This window comes from Liolophura sinensis, chromosome 7, assembly GCF_032854445.1.
Source record: "Liolophura sinensis isolate JHLJ2023 chromosome 7, CUHK_Ljap_v2, whole genome shotgun sequence".
In the NCBI taxonomy this organism is placed as follows: Eukaryota; Metazoa; Mollusca; class Polyplacophora; order Chitonida; family Chitonidae; genus Liolophura; species Liolophura sinensis.
This window is the reverse complement of record NC_088301.1, coordinates 17,526,022-17,551,606: the sequence shown is the minus strand read 5'-3', so window position 1 is coordinate 17,551,606 and position 25,585 is coordinate 17,526,022. Positions and strand designations below refer to the sequence as shown.

The window sequence follows — 25,585 nt, the reverse complement described above, 5'->3', positions numbered from 1 at the left end:
CAGCTCATGCTGAATACCTCTCCGGCCGTATGTGGGGAAGGTTTTCCAGCAACCTGCGGATGGTCGTTTGTTTTCCACGGGCTGTGCCCGGTTTCCACCCACCATAATGCTGGCCGCCGTCGTGTAAGTGGAATATTCTTGAGTACAGAGTAAAACAGCAATTAAATAAATAAATAAAATAAATCAATTTTGAATAGCCAATCTAACTGTTTTGAAAAAATAGTACAAAACATGGAAAACCAGCAGTATGATTGTTTATTATAGAGGAGTAGTTCCAAAACTTGAACTTGACTTGTAACCCATCATAGTAAAGCAATGTGCCATTTTGATCAAACGCCCGTAAGTGCCTCCCAACACGTATCCTTGTACCGGTATGGAGCTGGTAATCAACAGAATCCTTTAACATACAGTTGTATTGAACCTACATTGACGTAATACATGTATTTCTATGTACCAATAGGGTGTCTGCAGTGGGAACACAAGGTATCAAGTATACATACCTAACTGTGACCATGACAACAACAACAACTATAGTGATCAACACGACAGCTGCAGCCACTCCACCGCCTATGTATGCAGGGTCAACCTTACGGCCAGGTGATATTTGTGCTTCTGAAGTGAAAACAGCAACTACCAGAAAACCCTGAATACTTATTATCTCAAGGAGTTCTGTCTACTGCTAGTGTATTCTTACTTTGGCACGACCTTGACAACATGCATGTTTGAGTCGAGATACGTTGGTATAACCCCGCTTGACAAATAAAAAAATTACTTGTTGGTCCGGTGTCAGTATAATGCCACTGAGCGAGGCGTTGTATTTGGTGATTGTGGAGAATAGCTTTACCATAACCACATTAATGGCATAGGTCAAGATGATTTGCCGCACGTGTTCACTATGGTCTAAACCTAGCATATAATTATTTCTCAACGATTGGATTTTCCAACAGTTATGTTCACAAGTTGGTGTGGTCAATTAAAGTCATAGATTAGTTTTAAATAATGAACTAAGTACCATACAGTCACACAACTGAGAGCCGATCAAAACAAAGCTCTGTTAGGTCATACCTCTGAGGGACCCAATGAGATTGTCATGTGCCTGTGTGAGCCAGTGCTAACAACGTGTTTGTCGTGGGCAGTTATGTCCTATGATATCGCCCGTGTTGGAGACAAAATACGTGTTTGTACCAGATATGGTTGGTGTAATTACGAAACTTAGAACTACTAGGTTCAGCGAGGCTGGTTCTTGACAAGCAGTGGTCAATCAAAATGCGCTGGATTCGGTGAAAGTTCTGTAACATGGTTTCCTAATAGTAGTTGAGTCACGCGGTGGGTCAACGAGTCAACATGGCATGCAGCCATTGCAAGACAGTAGAAAGTAGGAAGAAAGTAGGTCAACACTGTCCTGAACCATGCGGTGGTTCAGTTTTAGTGCAAAAGCATTGTAAAGGGAAATCTAAACCTTCCAAAGAAAAGGAAAAGCTTCCTACGAAACAAACATAGGAAGGCAGTTCTGAAACTAGAAAAGTGTCGACTAAAATATTGGCTAGTCAGACTGAAATCAGCGGTAAAGTGGCCTCATTGTGGTCCGACTATAAATATGATTAGGGCGAGACTCTGATTCTCACCCTTAATGAGCCACCTGAATAACTAACTCGTCTGTCGTCTTTTATAGACCGGGAGGGTGATCAAATCCCCGATGTTGAGGAGGAAAATGCTCTCCATGAACAATGTGAGGGAAATGTAGATGAGACGAGGCGGAGATTGTTAGTGGATAATTTCAAAATGGAATTGAGGATGAGCGTTATAAAGACTTATCTAAATACAATTTGAAACCAGAAAAATATAAATGCTTGAACGGTAACCGTTTTAAGCAACTAGTATGGGGCATTCTAACCACTGTTACTTTAATAATGGACAGCAAACTTAAAGTAACGCTGCCTTGTCTGGTTAAAGCAGGAATTTGCGTCACTCCGATATCTTACAAGCCTGCAAAAAGGGAATAAGAGTCTGCGGGCATCCTGCTGGTGCCTGCATGCACTCGCTTTACTGAGACATACTAATTTTCATAATTTATATCTTCGACGACGTGAGATTATGAAGGCTATGCTGAGTCCAGATTACCAGCGTTTATGTTCATCCCCAGTTGCTTACTGCAAATTTTTATTTGGGAGTAAACTGGAGAAAAAGGTAGAGAGCATACAAGATGTCAATCGGATGGCTGTTAGCCTCCGAAATAGTGGACGAAGAAGCATGGAGTTCAGAGGTCAGGTATTCCGTATTACACCGGCAGCACAGGTTTAAACTGCCGATGGGGTCGTCCCAACCTGCAGACGGGTTCACAGAGAAACAGGTGGAGCAAAACCAGCAGAGATTAACGACGCCGAAGGCAGTTGTTGATCAATTAAATGGAAATAAGCAACCTTTTACGGCAGGTCGTAATAAAGATTATATCAGTAAATAGAGACAAATAATTTCTGATGAAAGTACACTGGAAACTGCCTATGGTTGGACAATTGAATTTGACTCCCTACCTGGTCTCTACGGCAAACTTTAGAAACATCTGTTGATTTGCTTGAATCTTTATGATTTACTATCAATGTTCAAAAACTAAGCTTAAAAATAAACAATTTAGGTTTATTATATTGAAAGAGGGAAAATGGAAGTTACAATGATAAAGGAAAGGGAGATATGTTGATAGATAGATGCCGTTCACTGGTCAAATAAAAGAATAAATAGTCAACAGTTGGCATCTCTAATAGGTACCATGGTTTCTTTTTGTTCTGGGGTCGAATATGCCACAGAACAGAAGCTTAGAAAGGAACAAAATAAATGTCCTCAAAGGCAGTGGGTGATTATGATGGTTTAAAAAAAATTATAGGATAAATAAAAAAGACCTCCACTAGTGGGCTGAGGAACTGCAATGTCAAAAACGCAACTTATTTCGCAAACCCGACACAAAAAATGTAAGTTGCCAAGCTTCCAATCTACTTTGGGGTGCTTGTTCAGAAAACTTATTAAAATATAAGTTATTTGGAGTTACTGTGAAGCTATTTGGCGCTGCGTACTTCTGCTAAGTGTGACAATGATATTCATATCCAGTCGTGGATTATACTAATGCGGTGAGGTCAAGTCAATCGCATGGGAGCGACAAAGTCAATCCTGGTTAATGACCTGGTGTACAAGTGTGGAACTGGTGTATCTCAGGACAGATTTTGGATCTCGGCCTCTAAACACATCTAAAAACATACTTGAGAAGACTCATCACACAGCAGACTAGAAGAATAGAATTTTCTATGACCGCACAGTGTGGGCGTTACACACAGGTGTCTATTAGAAAACTGTGATGAGGTTTGGGAAGCCAGAGAACGACTTGTTTGTATCTCGTCTAAATGCTAAAGTTGGACAAGTATGTTTCTAGGACATTCACCTGCTGTTCATGTAAATGCTTTTACAGTCTCTTGGTCTAACATTTATTTCTACCCATTTTCACCTTTTAGCCTTATACCCAGCGTGTCTACAATAGATTGGAGAAGATGAGGGGACCAGCATCTTCATAGACCCTGCCTGGCTTATAAAAACCTGGTTTTCTCCCTTTGCTGTGCATACTGACAGCAGTACCATAGTATTTTCCACAAAGCACGGATCTACTGGCTTTTTCCCACAGCTCAGCCCTGCACCCTCGTCAGGGGAAACTAAAATTCTTAGCATCCAGATTGTCAGGAGATCTGTTAAAAACCAGAACATTTCAACACACGCTGCCAATTTCATCCTACATTTTCCTGGAAGCCATAAACTCAAAAACAATACAACACCTATGTGTCCAGATAGGCGGATTTTTGCAATAGGCAACAAACAGATCCAGTGCCAGGAGATATTTCTGTAGTTCTGCATTTTCGCACAAGCAGAGCTTTTTAGTAATAAGATCTATGATGACTTTTTTCAATGAACGGCCACCTTACCCAATATATTTAGAAATATGGGGTGTCATTAAAGTGTTGTGGTGCATTAAAAGTTTATCGCCAGATAAATTTATTTCACTTAAAGACCTTAGCATTAGGACGGCAATAGTGATTGCTCTTATGACTGCAATTAGAAGTGAAACATTTCATTTGTTAGACATTAATAATATGCACACAAGTGTTGGTATGTTTACGTTTAGTTTTACTGTCTCGGACTTGAAGCAGAGCAGACCTGGATATAATCCTCTAAATATGGGAGTTACAAAGATTTATCTAATATAGGTTATCTAGGATAGGTTATGGCCTATCCAACAGATAGGAGACTTTGTGTATATACGGCGCTAGTAGAATATATTAAGCGCACAAATAGTCTTAGAAAGAGTAAAACCAAACTATTCATCGGTTATGTCAAATCTCATTTTAAAGTCAGTAGGGACACAATTTGTAGGTGGTTGAAAATTTGCTTGCTTGGGTCTGGAATAGATGTTACTAAATATAAGCCTCACAGTGTGATGGCAGCCTCTGTTTCAAAGGTCAACCCGTGTTCATTACCTATTGACAGAATTAGAAAAACCGGAGGTTGGTGGTCAGAGTGTACTTTTGCAAGGTAAAATAACAAACCTATCAAGAAAGACACCACAGCATATGCAAATGCTGTGTTAACGTTGCTGTAAACCTGTTGGCAAGAGAGCACCCATGAAGAAAGACACCACAGAATATGCAAATGCTGTGCTAACGTAATTGTAAACTTGTGAGAAAGAGAACAAACGTAGGTTGATTTAATACTTAATAATGTCTAAATAAATACAAGTAAAGGTGACTTTCTGATTCAGTTTTGGTGTTTTTTCTTGGGATTCAATCTTAAAGGCTTATGGGGCCTCTCAAAGGTATGGTGTAACAGAACAGAAAAAAAAGCTAAGCGAGCCTTATTAATAAGATGAAGTTTAACTTGGATTCTATGTAGTCATATACCTCTGAGGGAAAACATGCCCACACATTTAGGCATGCTGTTAATAGTTGGGGGTCATGGGGCTTAGCTTGCTCTTTCGACAGTAAACAACTGGCTCACGTATATGTACAGCAACCTCATGTTGTCCCTTATTTGGCAAAAAGTAGGGTACAGAGATATTCTCATTTCCTGCAGACAACGTCAAATGGTTCTTGTAAGTAGGTTATCTCCCTTTCTTGAGTCATGTTATGGTCATATTGATAAAGCGCGATTCGACTATACATCGGTCTTCTGCACTGAATTGATGGGTCTTTGTAGGGTAAATTCGTTGCGCCTGACGCCTCACTCAGTGTGAGAATTTTTAACACCATATATTTGCGTATCCTATCACTGAGTAACCATGTAACTAATAATATACAATGCGGTAAAATTGCAACCATTATTGAGCCATGTGAGCCCTAAAAATTTACATAGTTTTTGTTTAAGGGGCACATACACGTTGTACCTAATTATTTCACGGGAAACGTAAATTGCAAAGCTATACGCGTTACAGAAATAGTAACATATAATCCACAAATCTTGCACCGTTGTTTTTGAAGGAACACAGAGTAACTTTAATGATTCTCTCCTGGACAGCCTCAAAAGAAAAGTGTAGGAAAGGTCACCAATGCCAGTCAGACATATATATTCCGTATTACAGGGTAGTTAGGCTGAACTAAGAAAGGGTTAACATTTGTGTATTTCTTTTTGAAACATATTTTCAACAACTTAGTTCAAGAAAAGGCGGAAATGTGCAGAACGCTAAATAACAGCATACTCACCTTTTACACAATCAGTTCCGGTATATCCTAGGTCACACCGGGGATTCCCCGTCGCTAGAGGGCATTCACCAGTGACAGCGTTACACTCAGTTTTGTTGTAACAGTTTCCACATGTCTCTTGGCAATCTTTCCCCCACGTGTTGTTTCTACATTCTGCAAAGCACGTCATTTCATAGGCGGCATTATTGTTATTTTTTTAATAATACTATTTGATTTTTCCCTATTTTTTGTTCTTTGCACTTGTGGTGGAATTGTAGAAAGCTTCCATATAAGTTGTTTAAGGCTATGTAGTTTTGTCTTTTTGATATACAAAATAACACATACATTTGTTGGAAACCAAATTTTACCGAAGGCTAAGGGAGGCTGTATGATTGTCAACTATTTTATACTGATTGCGTCTTTAAAGCATCACTAAAACGTTAAGTGTAACCATTTGCCAGGTACCACACTTTAGTCGCTGCTCTGGTTTTACTCTATATATTTTTTGCATTGCAATTATTTGCACGGAACAACCACTTCGGTTGACGCCTACTACCGTCTATTTGAACGCATGGATGCCTGGCATTTTGCACTTTCGACATGCAGTTCTACATCCCGATTCCTTAGTCCATTGTGCTGGCTGCATGCTGGAGATAGCAGCGATCCTATAATTTAGTATTTTATGAGAATTAGCCTTTACCATTACGTATATTTCCAGTAGATTAGAGGTATTGACTATTTAAAATGCTTTAATTGATAGACTTAACAACTGGCTGTAAAATTGTTGATCTCTTTTGAATGTTATTGTTATCACTTCGAAGAGAGCAGAATTTCCCGGTTCTAAAATGTTCTCACAACGTTGTGAGTATCATATTGCCGGTGTTGATGTTCTAAACTGTAATCATTTATATTATCGTTCACTAAATGTATAGTATCGCATGTCACAATAATGAAACCCAAACGTGTCACATGTCACATCAGAGTATCCCGGCATGCATGTTGGTATCCGGTCAGGGCAATAACCGACTGTAACGTCACAGACTCCGTCACCTTACAGCAATTTCCACATTTCATCTCACAATCTAATATGTGTGTCTAAAGGTTACAATGTGTTTTTATGTTTGGTGCTAAATGTCGTACATGTACTTTTTTTAGCCATATGACAATGAAAAGTCATTACCTTTGTGCACATGTACATATAATATATCATTTTGTGGCAGAACTAATTCATGCCGCCAAAATGCTGCCGCCACCTATCAGTATCATGCCACATGTACCAGACCCAGCCACACTATACTGACACTTGTCCAACCAGTCAATTGTCCCTCCTCCAACCTAACGGTGCTGAGCGACAAGAGTCCCAAGATCCATTTTTAAAACCTTTGATATGACTTGATCTAGGGTTGATCCTGTGTCTCCCGACTTCGTGGCAACTATTAGGCCACCGAAGCGGTCATCACAGCTGAGTACATGTAATTTTATACAGTATTTAAAATGGAAATACTGTTTATATGAAATGCACCTAAGGTTTATATGAGATGCATGTGATGTGATTGTCTCAAGATAAACACATGTGTTCTCATTAATTAAAACTATTATAGCACAGCATCCGACAGATCGTTTTGAGGATATCCCACATGTGTGGTAACTAAAAAACACCAAAATTATGTACAAGAAGTTGAAGTATGTTACAAAGTAATCTATTACCTCGATCTTTGAATGACATAACTGTTCATTGTTCCTGCCAGAATAAAACCTCCTCATATGATAAACAAGAAATGGAGAGGAATATATTCCTTAATGGTGAATTTCATGGAAACTGACTGTAATATGTCACTGATACTTTGCTCCATTGCTTTACACAAATTCGAAAAGAACATGTAGCATTTGTTTGTTACAAATTACCTGTGTCACATTTCAGACCAGAGTATCCCTCCATACACCTGGGTGTTCTCTGTGGACAGTGCCCGGATGTTGTGTTACATGCAGACGGTCCCTGAGCACAGTTCCCACATCTTCTCCCACACTCTGGTCCATACGTCCCTGGGGCACATACTGATACATACACAATGAACAAACTTACATAACAGGCCTACACATTACGAATTCTTTTGATAGAAACTTAACACACGTGTAGGAAACACAGAAATTGCGAAAGTCAAATGAAAAAATGACTGTGAGGTCATGTTTATGTTCTCACGTCAAGCAGAAGACAATGCAATACCTTTTATAAGTCAAATGCATCTAACACATATTTAGTTCCACTCTTTTCTTTACTCTAGCTCATTGCTGATCCGAGATTTACTCTGGAAATGTTGCCGATGATTTTTTCACTCCAACCTTTTTAAGTAGAAGCTTTTGCATAACAAAACGCTATATTTACCAACCGAATACGTTATGTTTTTTTTTCTTAGCCTGTAGCTCATAGGTAAATGCATTATTGCCAGTGGCCCAACGCTGATAAATACATTTTTTCGCCAGCGGTCCACCGCCAATAAATACATTATCGCCAGGGGTCCACCGCGGGTCGGCACCGGTGATGTTCAAACGTACTCAACTTTCCCGATCACCGCTGATATTCAACGTCATGAGAAAACTGAAGTCGTAGGTTCGGCAAACCTAACCATTAGCTGGGTTTATGAGAGCCAGTTGCTTGTGTGCTTTTGTGATCTCACAAGTATGGAATCGTTCTCACACAATTAATTTTTATAGAGGGCGTTATTCGTTGTCTAAGAAACTCACCAAAAATCTGTACTTCACACAGAGTGAGTGATTTGGAAGTGTTTATCGAGATATTTACAGTGTTCCCAAACACAGGACCACTGACGTTACAAACTCCGTTGATGATATCCCCGGGACCTTTTCCGGCTGTGGTGTTGTCCTGGTAACAGATTTTGTAACTCTGGGAGGAGTTTCCAACGGACAGAGAGAAGCCGTTAAGTCGTTTACCACCTGAAGCAAAAACAACAGAATTTGTGGTTGGGGATGAAAATTAGAACGCATTTTTTAATTAATAGTGTTAAACTGCATATGACTGGTTTCGATATTAAGAACTCATTCCTTGAAAAATACCTGGGAAAACCAGCTGAGCTTGGCAGGTAATTGACAAACCACCTGGCTTAAAACCACAACAAGGAACAACAAAGGCTAGATTTGAGCTTGCAACCTCACTGGAGATTCATCACAGCAAGATAAGATGCAGGGACTCTCGACCAGATCAACTTCTTTAAGGACACTAAAAAGTTAACTTACACGGACCGGGACAGTCACTATCATTCCTGTTATATATCCTGAACCTATAGATGTTGTACTGTGCATCCAGTGTCACCGTCCAGGACGCGGGTAGATCATTGGTCGTGTGAGTACATGTGTACGGTTCACTCAGTAACTGAAGTGCAGTCCTACCATCAACGGCGAGTCCGGATGTGAAGTTGAACCCTTTCTCGCTATAATCCGAAGACTGCGTCGTGCTTTGGTTAAATGCCACATTTCCTGCCATCGGAAGCACAGTATCAGCATCAGCATGGTGTTAGACATCATAGTTACATGTTGCTGAGTATAGTTTGATGTATTTTATAGATAATGTTATGTCAGAGCAGCATTCTTTTCCATGTTAATTGTTAAATAGTTAATTTTTTTTACACACATGCAACAAACGTCCTTTGGTTGTTCATGCTTAGAAATGCCTCGGGAATGGAATGTATCGTTTCTTCACTGTTAAACAAGAACAAAAGTAAAGTAAATTTTACTTCAAATTAAACCCTGATCCATCCATATTTTCTTAAAAAATAGCCAAGTTTTAAGAACAAGGAAACTATCGCACATTGCCAGGCTACTCACAAAAGTACAGACACTAAGCCTTAGACACATAAGCCAGAGATGTACACGTCAAGGTCATGTATCTACGAACTAAATGATTTATTTATTTATTTGATTGGTGGTGTACCACGTACTCAAGAATATTTCATTTATACAACGGCAGTCAGCATTATGTTGGGTGGAAACCAAGCCGGGGAAGCCCACGACCATCCCCAAGTTGCTGCAAGACCTCCCCACGTACGAGCAGAGAGGAGGCCAACATGAGCTGGACTTGAACTCACAGCGACCGCTTTGGTGAGAGACTCCTGGCTTATTACGCTGCAGTAGCTCGCGAACCAACTGAGCCACGGAGGCCACCCACTAAATGATGGTTTCCACTACAGCCCCAGCAAAAGGTCAGAGAATGCACTGAATTGTCCTTCAACAAAGATTTACAGTCAGCAAAGTTTTTGTTGTACAAGTAATCCTGCCGATACGATTCTCATCTTCTTTTTAGGTGCTTCATCAGCTTTTAGCAGTGGTTCCAGCAGAAACTGAGATGAGACCAGGAGGTAAGTATGTAAAATTTCACCAATATCTCAGTGTGGACAAGGCTCTCACTTTTTTTAAAAATAAACTAACAGTATTCACATTTTACTGGCATATAAATGAGCAAATGCTGATTTTATGGGCCACTACTGAGGCTGCAATTAGAAGTTTTGATTTTGTTAAGATCAAAACTTACACGCAGTTGAAAATACTCCTATCACATTGAAATATATATACCTTTCCGTCTTTACATTATGCCAGATAAGTAATACCTATATCACTTAATAAAAAAAAAATTCAAAGTGAAATTTGACATGCTTTTACTGTTTTCTAATCATATTGTCTACTGGCTCTGTCTCTGTTCTTCCAACCATAATTTTGACTGAATTTGAAATATTCTTGAGTACGGCGTAAAACATTAATCAAATCCATAAATAAATAAAATAATTATTTACTTTGCTTTACGAATGTAGGTTACCTAATATATTAATGAAAACAGCTGACAGATGAAAATTTACCTAAATGTGTAACAACATGTACATGTATATGGATGCTCACACATCATGTATAAATTTATGTGTTTGGTATTGTGATACTTACGTCTGGAACAAGTAGGACCATCCCAGCCAAGAGTACAGTTGCCAGAACATAGTCCAGTTTCCTCATTACACTGACTCAAGCAGTTGCCACACAACTCGCCTCACACTGAAGTTAATAGACGCCCATAATTAACTTCCAGAATACATGTTCTTCGGGTTAGATTTTATTACTTCTTTATGCAAATGTTGATTTGGCCCATTTAAGTTACTGGGTGGATAAGGCACTTAGTTATTGGACAATAGGCATAAAAATCTTATATCCTAATCCTAACACAGACATAACACCTAAAACTGCAGTCATTTTCTTCCTGTTACCATGAGTTGTGAAATAAATAACAATACAGAGTGAAAAATGCATCATTTCTATTGAATTTAAATCTTTTCATGTGTAATTCTCCCATGTGGGTGTAGCAAAGTTTAAAGATTATCATGTTTAAAGATATACGGCCCTTAGCCTGTATATCCATCGCGTTGAATTAAATCGCCACGTTTGGTATACAATGCATGAAGAGTTGGAATCAAAGCGCAACCGAGATGCATATTTTATTATCGTCAACTTACATACTAGATTGATACGCGATTTGAATACTGATTTCATTCATTTGCCTACACCATACTTTACGTCTTTTTAACATGTGCTTCTCCTTGCATGGTCCCGTCCTAATTTCCTACATTATATGCATTCTTAGTTGTTCAGTAAGGTCTGTTTGGAGTCATACGTTCTTAATGTTAAACGTGATGATTGTGGAACAGATCCAATTGATTTGTTCTCGCGAATGTTCTATTTTATGAATTTAATTAGTCGGCACACTTTATTTATGCTTTACGCCGTACTCAATATTATTTTGCTTATACTACGGCGGTCAGAATTATAGTGGAAGAAAATCTGGAAGTGACCTGGGAAACGACCCTTTACAAGATTGTTGGCAACCATTCGCATGTATGACCGGACAAGCCAGCAGAACCTTGAGTTGTCGGAACATTAAATATCAGCAAAAATCACTGGGAAATGTGACTATATAATACGACCTTAAGCAGTAAGAGTTGAAATTAGCATAGCAGAGTGAACAGTTCGTCTCAGGCGTGACACAATAGCCCGACTGAGTTTGGCGTGTGGGACAGGTCCTCGCCTGGGTTTTTTTTAATGATCTCTTTGTATGTATGCGCACCATTTTTTCTATATTTTATATGACAGTACTCTACAAACAGTTCTCTATACAAATACCTGGTGTACATATACAGCATGGGTACTGCCATCGAATTACATACACTCACCTTACCTGTTACTTTGTAAATATCATACTGGTAATTATGTATCCACGGGGTTTATGCCAAACTTAACAATTCATCACATCAATTATGTTTGGGCCCTTGTAGCACTATAGGTGTAAAAACACACAAAACGGCACTGTACTTTTAATTCTCCACACTTTATGTTACTACACAATTGGCATTAAATGTGAGTGCAGTTTAGGTTTTACTCTCAAATATGTTTACAGTGTGGACAAGTAAGACTACTCAGAAGGGGTAGGAGAATAGTTTTATTCACCAGCATGGGACTGATGGCATACACAATAGTCTGTTTCTTTCAGCGAGTCGCCTATATTCAGCTGCCTGTAAATCAGTCATACTCTGTAAATTGTCTTTAGTCAGCTGTACGTTACAACACGAGCTCTACACATCGATATGGTAAAAATTCATATCCTTACAAAGAAAATGAAGTTAGATCATTTTTTTCTAAGTAATAACGTTAAACTGCACAAGCCCAGTTTCGACGGCAATACATCACTGACATGGGTGACGTCAGAATTATTCAAAAGCGAGTGGCATGCTCTGGTATGTCTTGGGGGAAAGTGACACCAGATACCTAATCTCTTATCAACTTCACTCTAAGCCCTGTTTCTGACACTGCCGTATTTGAAATTGTTTACAAGTAATATAAAATAAATATATGAAGCATATGTTATATTTTGTAGTATAGGATCAATCGGCAGAAGGATTTTAGAGTTGCATGTCAGGAAATTCTGTAATGAAAAACAATGTAGATGATGCGCGAAGACAACAGTGAAGACTGGGTGTATTACTAGATGGAGTTTGTCCTAAACATTGTTGTGCACCTACTGTAAAACAAAATAGTCTAAATCATCTTCTTTCTGGTAATACAGCACTGGAGAACAACTTAAAAAATAAACAGTACCTAAAACACCATGTACACGGACCAAAACAAAATGCCAACGGGTTAAAATGATGACATTTCTTATTAGTAACTTGGGGTGCTAACTTCCAAGCCATTGCGCCGTTTTGATGCTACAGATACTGTGTGTATCTTCTGGTGTCTTAATTATAGTCTATGTCCGGGTTATTGGTTTCATAACTCTCTTTCTCTTCAAGATACAGGCGTAAACGTCATGATTAGTAATTTGAGATGGTTCACTGATGAATAACTGTGACTGCTTTTTTGATTATGTTACAGAGGGTCCTCCGTGACATAATGCTGGCCGCCGTCGTATAGGTGAAATATTCTTGAGTACGGCGTAAAACACCGATCAAACAAATAAATAAATTATGTTACAGATGTTATTTTAATGTAAGCAAATCTGGCAACTCCGTCCCAAACTGGTCCCCATAAATGATAATGGCATGATCTCTTTGGCCATCTGCTATTCAAGTCCTAGACAAGCTTATATATAAACTAACCATTAAATAAGTAACTGTTTGCAGTATGGTGACTTTACGGTTGTTGTCATCAGCATGGAGAAGTAGGGAGGCAGAAGTGGAAACATATCGCCAACGTGTTCAAGCCAACACCAATAAGTAGGAAAAATGTCATTTAAAAGCCTAAAGCCACGGCAACGAGATAAGAGAAAGTCACATTTATTTCCTCATCTGTCAATACAATGGCTGTACCGGTTTTTAATCTTAAAGATAACTTCACTACATAAGCGACAATCAATGTGTCGCTGTACATTTTCCACAGTGACAAATGTTGAACAAATACATTCTAACTCAGTAAGTAATATACTTACCAAATGTTATACCCATCACAAGAAGAAGAGCTCGGCTAATCAGTTTCTTGCGATCCTCCATGTTTAAGGGCAATCCCTATTCAGTTCTCGGGGCAGTTTATATTACTGAACTCTATACTGCCCTTAAGTAATTTGCCACACAGTAGGAATTCTCACAGTATTTGACTTTCTGAAAGCTAAATCTGTACAGGTGTAAAGTTCTTCCCACATCTACTGAACATCTACTGTGTATGAATATATAAGCATCTAGGTAAAACAGTGTCGTCAGTGTTCACCTCTTTGTCAGTATACGTAAGGAAACGCTTGGTGAGCGTATACAGTGACGCTGACCCTCTGATCCTCCCAGGGCAAGCTCTGTCGTCTGTGTAGGTGTGGTTACTCACATCACGAATATTTATACCTGAACATTTCAAAAGACCTTTCAGTGTTAAACTCTCCCGTGTGTGTTTACTATTACTCAGGGCTATGTTGTCGTAAGACCGCTTTTCAAAAAAGCAAACCTGAGGCACCCACTTAGGAGAATAGCAAATACATAAATGATATGAAAAGAACACTACACGTGACAATGAATTCACTTCTATTAGTTCTATATGTTTGTGCATGTATCGGCTGTGACCCGACAATGTAAGATGTCCCTTATGTAAGACAGTTTTCTTCTACTAGATGTAACCATGGTAACACAATTTCGGGACAATGAAACGTATACATCCAGTTCGTAATAACGCAATCCCCCTTCGGTAAATTAGGGCGAGTTTTGATATTACGGACATGCGGTTATTCCACACAACTTAGATTAAATTTACCTGATGATTTAAACGTTAATATATATTGTTTACAATAAACTCATTTTTACTGTGATCGATAGGCATAAAATATGCAGAATTCCTGTCTTCCCTGACTATGTATGTTAGGTGAACTTGTACCAGCTTTAAGAATAACTGGACAAGTAGATTTGAGTTAAATAACGTCGAAGGGATTGGAATGGCTCGTTAGGGTTAAAAAATATGTGTTAATTCTGATGAAATGTGCCTAACTCCTAAAATGTTCGATAAATGTTGTTCAAAGTCTGGGATTCATTCCATCAGTAGATTTGAATAAAATGTCCAGAATACAATCGTAACTTAATTCTTCTTTAAAGCAAAAGGGGCTCTCAATGGGCTTTGGACAGGGACATTGTGGCTTTCCCTTCTCCCCCCTCCCTTCAACACCCCCCGCTTGTTAATTTTGCACGTATGTGGGATTGCCCTTTGAGCGACATACGATGGCCTTTTTTTATTCCTACATGTGTGTAATGAGTTTTTGTGTGAGTGTAGCGGTAGATATTGGTAAACAGCACAATTCACCTTCTTGTTTCCTTGTAAATCTGGTGCATGTGTGGTGGTTGACATACGGTCATTCCATAAATTAAATTTGCCTAATGATCTAAACGTTAACATTCATAGCTTTACTTATGATTGTTGTCATGAAGATAATAATCATAAAATATGCAGAATTTCTATCACCCCAAACTTTGCATGTTGGGTGAGCTTGCCCCAGCTTTAAGAATAACTGGTCGAGTAGATTTCAGTAAAATAACATTAAAGTAGAGGTAATTTATATGTGTTAAATCTAATGAAAAATCCATAGGTAAAAAAGTGTTTGATAATCGTTGTGCGAAATTGAGGATATATCCAGTAGTCCAGTAGACTACAGTAGAATTACCTTAAGGCAGTTGTGTTTTTATGAACATGTTGTTTGTAGATTCGTCTACCATCGTGGGAATGCTCGTTATAGGCCACTTGCCTCTCACCATTATGGTGTAAAGAGCTTTACATCACTCATGCTAAACCTCGTCAGTCACTTGCCAAAGCTGGTTTATCTCCTGCTCTTCTACTTTTCTCTAGGCATGACACTGACTAACATTGTATAAGTGAAAAATTCTCGAGTAAAGGCCTCCCTGGCCGAAGTGTTGGCGTGCATGCTCGACACAATGACCCATGAGCCTCTTACCAATGCGACTGCTGTGAATTTAAGTCCGGCTCACGTTGGAAGATCTAGCAGTAACCTGCGGATGGCAGGTGTTGTCCCGTGCTCTGCCTGGTTTACTCTCACCACTTTGCTTGCTGCCGTCTCAAAGGTGAAAAATCCCTTACTATGGCGTAAAACTCAAATAAAATACATTAACCAAGTTCGTGCCTAAGGCGTTAAACAATAATAAATAAATAGATGAATAAGAGCAAGTGTCATCAGAAGGGCTCCTGAAAGTTATGCGCAAAAGTGTCGTCGTTTTGAGATTTTTAAAGAAAGCAAGGTTGGATTTACATTTTGCACTTGATGGGCAACATTGCTAGTGGTTGTGTACGCCCATGCTAGATAACTTATTTTCTTAATACGTCTGGTGGGTAGATGAGAGTAAGCAGAATTCTCGAGAAATATTCAGGAATAGACTGGTTTCCAGTACGTGCCCCGTGAAGGCGTATGGCAGTGTACAGTCTAAGTAGTTTGTTCATATTTGCTGTAATGTATAAGTATCCTGATATGCTGTATTACATCTAACAGAAAACTAAATTAGCCGAGAACTTTTGACAATATGTATATTTGGTCTTCAGTTCCACCTGGCCCAGTAGAGTTATTAGAAAGTTTGTCACTGGAGATCTGGCTATAAACCCGGAGTTGTATCGTTCCGGAAGCATTTCTCATTCAGCGAAAAAGACGACTGGCTAAGTCCACTGCACAACATTACCCACTTAACTGGTCTGAATGGTAAGTGACATGATTCAATCAGCTATTTGGCTAGTGTTTGTTTTCATTCAGTAACACTACATATTAACAGCACACAAGTCTGTTCTAAGAGAAAGCTCTCTTTAAATCAAATTAATTAGCAAAGTGGATTAACAATTGGTGAATACATTGACAATACCAGATGATTTCGTTCAAACAAGGCATTTATGATTAACGAGACATTTGTGCAGTGGTAGTAAATACATACACAGGAACACGGGTTTACCAGTTTTATACAAAAACTATAGAGAAATGTATACAGCAAATAAACAAATCCTTATATAATAAAGCACTGGAAAAAAACAAAATATGTAACATTTAAACGCGTGATAAACATATTTGTGCAGCAGATGATAATACCGCTTTATAATGTTGAACATTTACACTGAAAATTTTACATCACTCCGTTTTTTGATTCGCTCGATATTCCACAAGTTTTCTAAGAAAAAAAATTGAGACTTCGTCGGTTCTTTACAGAAAAACCTAAGCAGTACCGAATATCAATCAGAAAGCGATTGCACACGTATTAAAAACAAGTGCAGATCAAGACAGTGGAAATTCCGCCAGGCTCAGTCGGTTAGCGCGCCAGCTCAGCGTAATGACCCGGAAACCTCTCACCAATTCGGTCGCTGTGAGTTCAAGTCCAGCCCCTGCTGGCTTCCTCTCCGGCCCTAAGTGGGAACGTCTTACAGCAACCTAAGCATAGTCGTGGGTTTCTCCCGGGATCTACCCGGTTTCCTCCCACCATATTGCTGGCCGCCGTCGTATAAGTGAAATATTCTTGAATACGGCGTAAAACACCAATCAAATAAATAACACAAATCACCAAAGAACTAAGAAAGAATATAAAGTACGAACATAGGACGGAATCACACAAAAAGAAAGAATCAACAGTTTCCAGTAAACAGTATTTAAATCACGTAAATGTGCCATGCTAGAATATAAGTTGTCAATAATAAAATACGTACAATATCTCGGCTGCACTTTGATTGCAACCGTTCATATTTCCAACGCAGGGATCTATTTCAACCCGATGAATACACAGACCCCAGGGATTTTGACTCAATCGTGAAATACAGAGGCCGAGATTTGGACGTTGTGTCCATATTTCCGTAGAATTATACTCATTGTAAAAGAAAGTTTCAGTGAAGGCGGTTGATGGCATAACTTTGACACACAAGTTTTGGCAGTCATAACGTTTGACGTTGATTGAAATCGTCACATAACACACAGGATCTGACAAGTGCTACAAGGCGGGATATGTATACACCAGGACACTTCGGTATATTGCTGCCCAAGTAAGGACAATTTATAATGTCAAAATTGAAGCTATCCCTCTTCTCGTGAAGTATGCGAGAGAAATCCGTTTTAGTCTTTCTGCAAAAATAAGTCCAGATAAGATATACTATAGGGGCAGCCTATGGTTTCATTTAAATTCAGTGAAGGCGGACATATATCTTTCACAGCCTTTGCTACATACGGATTACTTAAATCTAGTAGATCAACAATATAGCGTTTAGTGAATGAGAAAGGTCTAACCTGGTGAGGATTACTCCTTAAAAGTTTGTGCATAGTCACAGACGGGCACAGTCTATATACTTATACACTGTTAATGTGTAGTTTCCTCGAATTTCACATAAATGTTACTAATGAGAACCAGCTCATGCTGGCTTCCTCTCCAGCCGTGCGTGGGAAGGTCTGCCAGCAATCTGTGGATGGTCGGGAGATAATTTCCGCCATAATGCTGGCCGCCCTCGTACAGGTGAAATATTCTTGAGTACGGCGTAAAACTTCAATCAAATAAATAAATCAATCAATATTAATGAGAAACCCCAGCAATTCGATAAACAGCGAAACATCCAATGAGTAGTAACACTTGTATGTAGTCGGACAGACATTAATATAGCACTGACCAGTTTTATTAAACAGAGTTACAATTAGTGATGAAATTCTATCAATTAAATCTGAGTGAGGAAACCCCAAGTAGAGATGTCCTTATGTACTATGTGTATTTGAGCGTCTACACACGTGTATTGGAGACTATAAGAAGGCAGAAAACACACCATAATAACTTATATATCACACACTAGGTGTAAACCTGCAGTCTCCTTCTATACTGGTAGCTTTTAAATTATTATGTGATATCCCTTCACTATATTCCCTTCCTGGGATGTTAATTGATGAGTAACGCGAAACCATTATGTTACAGTCAAAATAAGGTAAACACACACATTCTATGTAAAATAAAGTTTGTATATTATCTTATCATACATTTTAACAGAAACATAGCTATATACGCTGTTCAATTTTGACTGAAAAAAGGTGCAGGTGAGCGTCACCCGATTAAGTAAAGTTGCACTGTACGTTTACTAATGTAATGTAAACGTAAACAGTTATCTTGGTGAACAGGCCGTGAGTAAATTTCCTTTACTGTAAGATTTACTCATAAAAATATAGCCTGGATTTGTAGTCTTCATTGCTGCATACAGTAGTCGGCTTATAGGCCTATTTGCTTTAGGGAAGTAGTAATTTGATATACATGGTTTTAAAAACACAAGCCTCTTACATAACCAAAGGTAAACATTCAGCTGCTTTCAGCTGTTTGCATGGAGTTTTGATTATGAAAGATTATACGGTTTCCGATTTACGATTACTCTTTCCCTCCATGGTTTATCTGATCTTAAAATATAAAGCATTCACAAGCTGTATAAAGTTGTGACAAGGTTTATATCACAGGTATAAAGATTATATATAATATTCTATGTGTGATGAGTACATGCAGGTCTATATGCTTTAATTATAAATCGGATTTTCTATAGACAATTTACTTGTTACGCTATCCAGTTTTTGTGTACTCAAAACAAAAAAGAAAATAAAAGCCCTGCAACTAATAAATGGTCCGTGTGAGTATATATATACTATCCAAAAAAAGAAACGCATAACCCGGTTTTTTGCGGAGGTGTTGCAGTCTTTTCAATTATGCATAACTAAATAAGAATTGCTATTCTGCAAATGTTTTTTACACAGATTAAGGAAGGGTCCATATCTAGACAACAAGGCCATCAACTTGAGGTAAGACACTCACAATGAGTCTCCCACTTGAGTGGAATGTCAGTATCTGTTGTGACCACCACGGGCACGAATAACAGTTCTGACACGCCTTGTCATGGACTGGATGAGACGCTGGATAGAGGCCTGGGGAATGTTCTGCCACTCCTCCTGCAAACATGCAACTTGCTTTTGAAGCGTTTGGGGTTGAGGTTGACGTTGGCGTAGACGTCGATCAAGTTCATCCCACAGATGCTCAATTGGGTTTAGATCCGGGGAACGGGACGGCCAGGGTAGCACATTTACATTGTTTTCGGCGAGGAAGTCCCTTGTGACACGTGCCGTGTGCGGTCTGGAGTTGTCCTGCTGGAACAACTCCCGCTGAACGTCAATGACAGGTAAGAGGTGTGGCTGCAGGATGGTGTCTCGGTAGCGTGCGGCCGTAAGATTTCCCTGAACGTGGACAAGATTTATACGACCACTATACGATATTGCTGCCCACATCATCACACTCCCTCCACCAAATCTGTCCACTGGGCGTACGCAGTTAGGGGCATAACGTTCGTGAGCACGTCTGTAAACCCGGTTTCTACCATCACGTCTCTGCAATAGGAATCTGGACTCATCACTGAACCAAATGCGTCACCAGTTGCGTAGATTCCATGCAGTCACGTTGTTACACCATCGGAGGCGATTGGCGCGATGGTGAGGACGCAGCACGATCCCAACATAGGGTCTCCTGGCTCTCAGTCCATGTTCCCTCAGCCTGTTCCGCACTGTCTGACCTGATATCCTCCTCAGTCCCGGAATGCTGGCTGCTGTGCTTTCAGCTGTAGCACAACGGTCACGCAAATGGAGGACCCTTATGTAGCCATCTTGGGCTGCTGTAGTGACTCGTGGTCGACCTGAACACCGACGGTCATTTGTTGTCCCAGTATTGTTGTAGTGGGCAGCAAGCCGTGAAATCGTGCTCTGGCTGACGTGTAGACGCCTAGAAATGGACGAAGTCTTCCAATGGCAATATTTCTTGTGACAGTGTCCAGACGTGGTATGTTGAATCAGCTTGAAAACACCACTTGAAAGACGCCGATTTCCCCCCCGAAGTATAAAAATATAACCACTTTTAATCTTTAATTTACCTGTGTAAACCAGAATGCCTCACTTATACGACAGCGGCCAGCAATATTGAGCAAGGAAATCTCTATAACACAGGTTAGGACTTCGGGCACATTTTAGTCACTTTTGTAGTGTTTACTGAGGAAGGCCAGCGTTTGGTGGCTGGTGATTTTCCTTCTACCTGATAAATTGATGAAGTCAATGTTTACCTTTCTCAATCCAAGTTGACCTATTTCGTGTGTATGGTTCGTATGGTAAACGGTAGTGTAGGAACATGAGAGCTGGCTTCTGTGTCTTTGTTGCAGGCGAATTTCAAAATGGTTGTGCTGGAATTTTTTTCACTACTTCAGCATGACCTAAAGCAGTAACAGATGGCATTAACACGGCCGATTGTACAGTTTTTCAAACACATAAGCCCTATCTTATTCTGACACAAAAGCTGGCTTGAGGTAACGAAAGTGGGACGGATCCTCGCCTCACTCACCCAGGGGGGCTTTTAAAACTACGTCCTGGTGTACACACTGGTGTACATGTGACTGGGGTCCCCACCCTTACAGCAATACAGCTGGGGAAACACAACACGGCCCTGTACTTAACAACACCTTGTTTTTATATGTAACTACACAATCGGCTGTAAATGTGTACTGTCAGACCAGAGCTGTAACAGTTTATCTATAAAAAATGCACCGTAGGTAAAATAGGCAGCAAGTTTTACAACAAAACATACAGGACTTTTTTAACAGTTTGGCAGCACCTGGAAAACGTTTAGATCCAAGCTTCTAATCATCTAGTTTCTGGTAAGGATCGAAGAAAAAAGTTCAAAACAAACAGAAGATGAACCCACGATGTACAGGGAGAGAGAACCAGGTATCAGGTTAAAATAACGACATTCCGAGTCTGTGATTAGGAATAGATGTTTTGACTACGAGGAATTTAAGCATAAAAGTGTCCTTACCGGTGACTTGAAAGCCAATGCCCCATATACATATGCTGTGTTTATCATTTGGTGTCTCAACTATAGCCTATGTCCGGTATATTGGTTTCATAACTCTCCTTCTGTCCAAATTATCACAGGTGTTTGGAAAAACCATAAACATCGTGATTAATAAGCTAAAATGTTTTTTTTCTGAATAACTGTAGCTACATTTCCTGCTATCTTACATATGTTCTTTTGTTGTCGGCAGATCTGGCATTTGCACACCAATCAGTCCCAAACTAGTCCCCATCGCTGATAATCACAAAACCTGTTTCCACACCCGTTAACTCATGCCAAGACAAGCTAATACATGCACGAATTTCTAGCTTCATGTAAATATTAAACTATGAAGCCCTCAGAATGGACAACCATGCAGTGAGTTAGCAATGTAAGTATATCGGAACCGTGAAGTCTAGCAAAAGGACTGTCAAAGGGGACGATGTACCCTAAACAAACACCTCAGAGTATAAGCTGGACACATTTTAGAATATCATCCGTGCGTTTTATGAAGTAGATGTATAACTCTGTTACCTGCCCCTGTTTAAGCAGACAGCAGTGTATAAATAAAGTGGAATGAATAAATGTCATTCTAAAGTCTAAGGCGGAGACAACGGTTAATAACATTTATTTCCTTATCTGTCAGCAGAATGACTGTGCCAGTTACACTTTCTAATTAGTTTTCTAATTAAGAGGCAAGCATTACACAAGACTAGTGTCTGTTTTCCGCAATGAAAAATGTTGAACAAACACGTTTTCCATGAAGTAGAATAGTTAGCAAATGTTATTCCCATCACAAAGCGAAGAGCACCGCTTATCTGTTTCCCATGATCCTCCATGTCTAAAAGGCAATCCCTCTTCAGTTATAAGGTCAGTGTATATCCCATAAGGAACCTCCGTGGCTCAGTTGGTTAGCGCAGCGTGATGGCCATGAGTTCTGTGAGTTTATGGTCCACCCCTTGCTGGTTTCCTATCCAGCCATAAGTGGGAAGGCCTGGCTTCAAACTGCGGATGGTCGTGGGTTTCCCCCTGGATGTGCCCGGTTTGACTACGGCGTAATCACCAATAAAATAAAATAAATAAATAAGTCTAATTCTCACCTGATGCAATTTACCACACAGAGGGAATTCTCACAAGATATAAAGTTTTCATTAAGCTGAACCCGTGAAGATGTAAAGTTCCTCCCTGATCAGCTACACATGTTCCTTCAGGTATCTCAACGATAACAAAAAGTTCTTCTCATAACTACTTGCCACAGATAGACTGAGGACGTCAGACGAGACAGAGTTGTGTATCAGTGTCATTGGTTATACATGCTTTCGTTGTTGTAAAACTTCTGTTCAAAGTCGAACCCGAGTTACACACTTAGGAGAATGGCAAATACGTAAATTATGAAAAGCGCCCTGCAATCGTATGTCAACCACCATTTGCTGTATGCTTCTGTGTGCATCGTCTGTGTTAAGTCCCTTGTGTGTGATATTTACCTTATATAACATCTACAGATAACCATGGTCACAAAACTTTTTTACAGTAAAATTTATACGTTTTGCTTAGCAAAATTGCAATCTCCCTTCTGTTGATTTCGCTCATCTGAGACTACCTTATTGACAGATAGGGAATTGGTGTTGAGCCACATAGTGGAGAAGGTCTGCCAGCAACCTGCGGATGGTCGTGGGTTTCCACCGGGCTCTTCCCTGTTTTCTCCGGCCATAATGCTGGCCGCCGTCGTATAAGTGAAATTATCTTGAGTAAAAACTCCAATCAAATAAATAAATAAAATAAAATATAGTGAAATATCGAAGGTGTAGGCTTTAGTAGGTGTAACCCGGCCGAAGTTGCTAGGAATGCTGTACAAATTTGAGGTGTGCTGACATCACTAACTTTGTTACATGTAAAGACGGTCCCAGGGGAAAGTGTCCATGGATTTAAGCGAGCTTTTACTTGGGTGTTGGTTCTGTAACTAACGACGTATTAGTAAACGAGACAAATAATCTCCATGTTTTCTCTAAATTTGGTGCATGCATATCGTGATCAATTGGTTTTCATCGATATCTATAATTCCGACTTTTAGCCCACTGATAATTATTACTCCTTCCAGACATCTCGTAATATTTTAACCGGAATTTTAAAACGATTAACGGAAGCGAGTAAAACGAATGAAATTTGCCAAGTGTTTACATGTCAGTTAGTAAATATACTGCCGTGTTCCCATTCTGAACCCAACACGGCCTACTGCATTAAATCACCAACTAAGGTGAGACGGACATGACCCTGTGGTAGATTTGCAAATACAGATCTTTTGCCTTATCCTTAAAAAGGAACAGTGATTTCAATTGAAGCCAACGAGTAACACTATTTATGGATACAACTAATTCATCTATCAAAATCAATAAAAGATTTATCAATATGAATAACAGGCAGCGACTTATCGATATCGGTAACTCATTTATCGATATCGAGAAATCATTTACATGTATTCATATCTATAATAAATTATAAATGTTGATGAATGAATTATCGATATCGGTAAATGGATTAGCAATATCGGAAAATAAGTAAGCAATATCGATAATTTTCGATTAAATGTTAATTTGGGACAGGAGGAATGCGCATGGGGTGTGTAAGGGTGTGGGTGATTAACAGCGTCCCCTCCTCCAATATACAGTAATTAATGCGGGGGAAGGGGAGGCACAATATATTTGATAATAAAACAATTCACGTCCAAAAATCATAAACAGAACGGGCCAATAGGACAATAATGTCTTAAATGCTGTATTATTCTGGTTTTGTAACTCCTCCATCTCCATACGTGCTGAGAATTGTGAGCATCGGTATAACCTCTCAGTTTCCTCCACAAAATTATAGTTACGATATAAAATGATTATACAACGCCAGTTAAGCGACGACAGTAAGGTGATAGTTCGCCGCAAACGGTAAATTCCAGTCTCTTGTCAATTTATTTCCGTTGGGATTATTATTCTGACTTGCTTAAAATGCTTAAATAGAAGTGACTGACAGTTTATGGCACCATCTGTTAGGCCTCATAGGCCTTCTTTGACTTCACTCTCACGTTTCAAAGGTGGTTTTAGGCGTAAGCTGTGGTCAGATGGAACCTCAGACAATGACAAATGGCAAGTTCCTGAGTTAAAGCGGCTTAAATCAGTTGTAGACCTAAATCAAGACAGGTTTTAGTTTTGTAAGCTTATCTGAAAAGCCAGAATAAACGTTCTGACTTTTTTAAAATCCACTTGGAGGAAATTAAACCACTTAGGTCGTAATTTAATACAACAGATGTCTGTGCACTGTGGAGAAATAACCCCCACACTGCATGCTTTAAAAGGCGATTAAGTGAGTGGTCAAGAATTCTTCAAATTGCTGTCTTGTCGTCACATTTAAAAAACAATTACACGAAATCAATGGAAAGGGAGCATGTCCGAGAATGCCTTGTTTATCTGTAGAAATCTGTTTTACGCAGGAATGAAAGAAAGGCAATATAGAATATCTGGGGTACAAAATCTGCGGGGATGGAAGCCGCCTAAGACACGGTTTCAGTTGTATGAAGGCTACATGTAAATCAGGTTTAAGCACATATAGTGTGTTTTGGTGGCAGGACGAGTCCATGCCGCCCAAGTGCTGCCTCCACAGAAGTATCATACCGAAAATACCAGACATGACACCCCACTCGTTATAGATGCCATTTAAACATGTTTCCTTGCCTAAACCTCTCAGCACTGAGCGTCAAGCGAGGCAGGCACATGTACTATTTTTAAAGTTATTTTGGGTCTTACACGACCCGGCTTTGATCCCACGTCTCCCGACTTCGAATAGGACGCCCTAACTATCGGGCCACCCAATTCGTCCGCCAACGCATGAGACGATGTCTTTATAGACATATCAGAAGACAGGTTTTAGAGGACGTATGTATATCGGGCCAAAGGATTTGATTTGACTCTAAACTATTCAAATAAACACACAGTTCGTAATCAAAGATTAAAACGAAAAAGTTCA

General features: G+C 39.5%; 1 protein-coding gene across 1 annotated transcript; it reads right to left on the bottom strand.

The window, feature by feature from the left end:
* Positions 1-202: 202 nt before the first annotated feature.
* LOC135470698 (multiple epidermal growth factor-like domains protein 10) lies at positions 203-13,741 on the bottom strand. The gene is made up of 9 exons (XM_064749732.1): positions 13,681-13,741; positions 12,776-12,821; positions 10,656-10,729; positions 8,961-9,200; positions 8,451-8,660; positions 7,614-7,763; positions 5,730-5,882; positions 501-612; positions 203-206 (listed from the first exon to the last, which is right to left on the bottom strand). The coding sequence occupies exons 1-9, from the start codon at positions 13,739-13,741 to the stop codon at positions 203-205; spliced, it is 1,050 nt and encodes a 349-aa protein (XP_064605802.1).
* Positions 13,742-25,585: the final 11,844 nt, after the last annotated feature.